Consider the following 3023-nt stretch of genomic DNA (forward strand, 5'->3'; position numbering starts at 1 on the left):
TTCTTTTGGTCGTCGTGTGTGCATGCACACACACTTAGGTTTTAGTTTGTGAACTGACTGATATGAAAGCATTTCTCTTTTTAAAAAGATTTACTTTATTTTATCTTATGTGTATGAGTGTTTTGCCTACATGTATTCTGAGCACCATATATGTTTCTGGTGCCTATAGAGGTCAGAGGACGGCACTGGATCCCTAGGACCTGGAGTTACGGATGGCTGCGCAGCACCACGTGGGTTGTTGGGAACCAAAACCACGTCCTCTGCAGGAGTGATAAGAGCTTTCAACTGAGGAACCACACTCCAGCCCCATGAAAACATTTCCTTACGTAATAAACTAAAGTACAATCTTACCTTTGGGGGGAATTTTTGAATTCTTCTTATCAAACAGCTTTTGTTCTGTTGCTTTTGTCACTATATTAAAAAACAAAACAAAACCACCTTCAGAGTAAGAAGTAACATAAGGGGCTGTAGAGATGGCTTGGTGGTTAGCTGACTGAGCCAGTATAAGAACTAGAATTTGTGTCTCTGCACCCATCTAACAAGCTGGGAATCTTGTGCATGACTATAGTCCTAGATCTGAATAGGGTGGGGACAGGAAGATGCCCAAGACTTGCTGGTTTCCAGACAAATGAGAAAACAAAAGTCCCAGACTGAAGGAGAAACCCTGACCCACAGGAACAGGCAGTGTGATAGGGGTACACACACATGAACATAAGCTCTTTAACACAAACACAAAGACACACAATCTTTTTTTTTAAAGAATTGACATAAAATATTTGGGTGTGGTTGGCACACACCTGTAATCCCAGCATTCAAGAAGCTGAAAAAAAAAAAAAGAGGATTGTTGTGACTTCAAGGAGAGCCTAGGCTATGTGATGAATTCAGGACAATCTGGGCTAAGAACAAACAAATATGGAATATGAATGAATAATTCCTCATTATTTGGAAGATCATGCAAAATGACACATACTGTAGCTATCAAGCACAACTCTGCCCTCTTTCTTACTTTGAAAGTGAGCGCACTAGAAAGGAAGTCTGCTTGCAGTTTCCAGTGAGCAATCTTTTCTTCTGCATCCAAGGGGAAGCCATAAAACAGCAAATCCTCTAAAAGACACATGACTCCTTTTCTAATGAAAGAACAGTACTTCTACCTGGGCAGCTCTGAATATGTGTGATCTATCAGACTGAAACGTGAGAAACATTAGGAGGTTTATCTCTAAAATTACTATCGTTAGAAATACAGGGGCTGGAGAGACGGCCCAGTAGTTAAGAGCACAGAGGTCCTGAGTTCAATTCCCAGCACTCACATGGTGGCTCACAACCATCTGTAATGGAATCCGATGCCCTCTCGGGTACGCAGACAGACATGCAGACAAAACACTCATATACATAAAATACATAAATTAAAAAAGATCTTTAAAAATACATTAATCTTTCTTACTTAGTGTTCTAGTTTTCTCTACTTCATTTTTTAAGGAACATGGGACCAGGGAAACACCAATGAGATCTTCAAGTCTTCTGTTATTCTTCAAAGCCTAAAAGAAAACTATTTTTAATGTATTGAGTAAGTTCTCTATAACCAAGAGGTTATTTATAAACAAAATATAATACACTGAAGTCTTCATTTAAAAAAAATCTTAAATTAGGAAATTTGATCTTTCCTGGTAAGTCAAGTGTAACAAGCCCTATAGAGGCTGTAAGGTTTGAGACAGGATTTCTCTATGTAGTCTTAGCTGATCTGAAACTCAATATATAGACCAGGCTGGCCTTGAACTCTAGACATCTGCCAGCCTCTGCCTCCTGAGTGCTGGCATTAAGGGAATATATCTCTATGCTCAATTAAGAGCAGGCTTTTAAAAAATTATTATTATTAAGAGACGTAATTTAAACATGCCAGGTGTGGTGGCGATTGCCTTTAATTCTAGCACTTGCAAGGCAGAAGTAGGTGAATCTCTGAGTCCAGCCTGGTCTACATAGTTGAGTTCTAGGACAGCCAGAGCTACATAGTGAGACCCTATCTCAAACAAACGAAAATTCCAGAAACCTTAAACATATACACAAAATTACTTTTAAATGTGAAAATGCCAGCTATTACTAAAATATTACAGTTAATCATTATGTATTATAACCAGGGAGATTCCCATGAGAAATAAATTATATACTCTGCAAACTTGTGGCTAGACATACAAGGCTTCTTTTTTATCCTTTTCAAAATGGACAGCAGAGGTCTGAAAATTGCATGTGAGAAAAGTGCAAACCTGTATACTACTTAAATTCTTCATTATCTCCATGGTGTTTTCTGCTGATCTCTCAATTTTAGATAGCAGCACTATGAATCTAGGAAGGAACAGACAAGCATAGTTACTAAGAATAAGCATGGAAATGTGTCAGGTCCCAGGGTTGTAAGTCTATTCCTAGAGACACACGCTGTTCTCTAGCCCTTTCTTCAAGTGTCAAAGAGCTAACATATGGAAATGTTCTCCCCTTGCTTTGATATTCCTTTATAAGCACAACACACATTATTAATCACCCTCTCAGCGCCTACTCGCCCAGCTTCCATTCCCACCCATCAGTGTGAGGGGAGATATAGCCACCTCTTTCCTTTCCATACATCCTTTTTGAGTTAATATTCCACTGTTCACTTACCATGGTTGAGACTTCAGGGCAGTGCTATCTAGGAACTTAAAATAATAGCTTGCAGAGTTCAGTGTGAAAAAGATACAAAAGTAATCTCTTAAATTTGAACTAATAGGGAAAAGCTACTTCCTTGTGATCATGTTATTCATCAGTAGGTTGGAATTTTTCCTCCTTAGGATTTAAACTTAATTTTTGTAAGTTTGAATCACCAGTTTCAACCTGTTCATTGTGACCCTTTTGGGAGTCACATATCAGACATCCTTCATATCAGATATTTACATTACAATTCATAACTAGCAAAATTACAGTTATGAAGTAGCAATGAAATAAATTTATGGTTGGGGTCAGCACAGCATGAAGAAGTGTCTGAAAGCAACATTAGGAAG

The 3023-nt window shown here is 38.3% G+C and overlaps 1 protein-coding gene across 1 annotated transcript in view; it reads right to left on the reverse strand.

Moving 5' to 3' along the window:
* The window catches only part of Itgb3bp (integrin subunit beta 3 binding protein), a 50532-nt gene that overhangs the window by 11767 nt on the left and 35742 nt on the right, over positions 1-3023 (reverse strand). The window contains exons 5-7 of the mRNA XM_005353455.1: positions 2259-2337; positions 1442-1535; positions 352-411 (exon numbers count right to left, since the gene is read on the reverse strand). Of these exons, the coding sequence (XP_005353512.1) occupies positions 352-411; positions 1442-1535; positions 2259-2337 (233 nt within the window). The remainder of the gene's footprint in view (positions 1-351; positions 412-1441; positions 1536-2258; positions 2338-3023) is intronic.

The sequence above is a fragment of the Microtus ochrogaster genome, chromosome 10 (genome assembly GCF_000317375.1).
Source record: "Microtus ochrogaster isolate Prairie Vole_2 chromosome 10, MicOch1.0, whole genome shotgun sequence".
Taxonomy (NCBI): Eukaryota; Metazoa; Chordata; class Mammalia; order Rodentia; family Cricetidae; genus Microtus; species Microtus ochrogaster.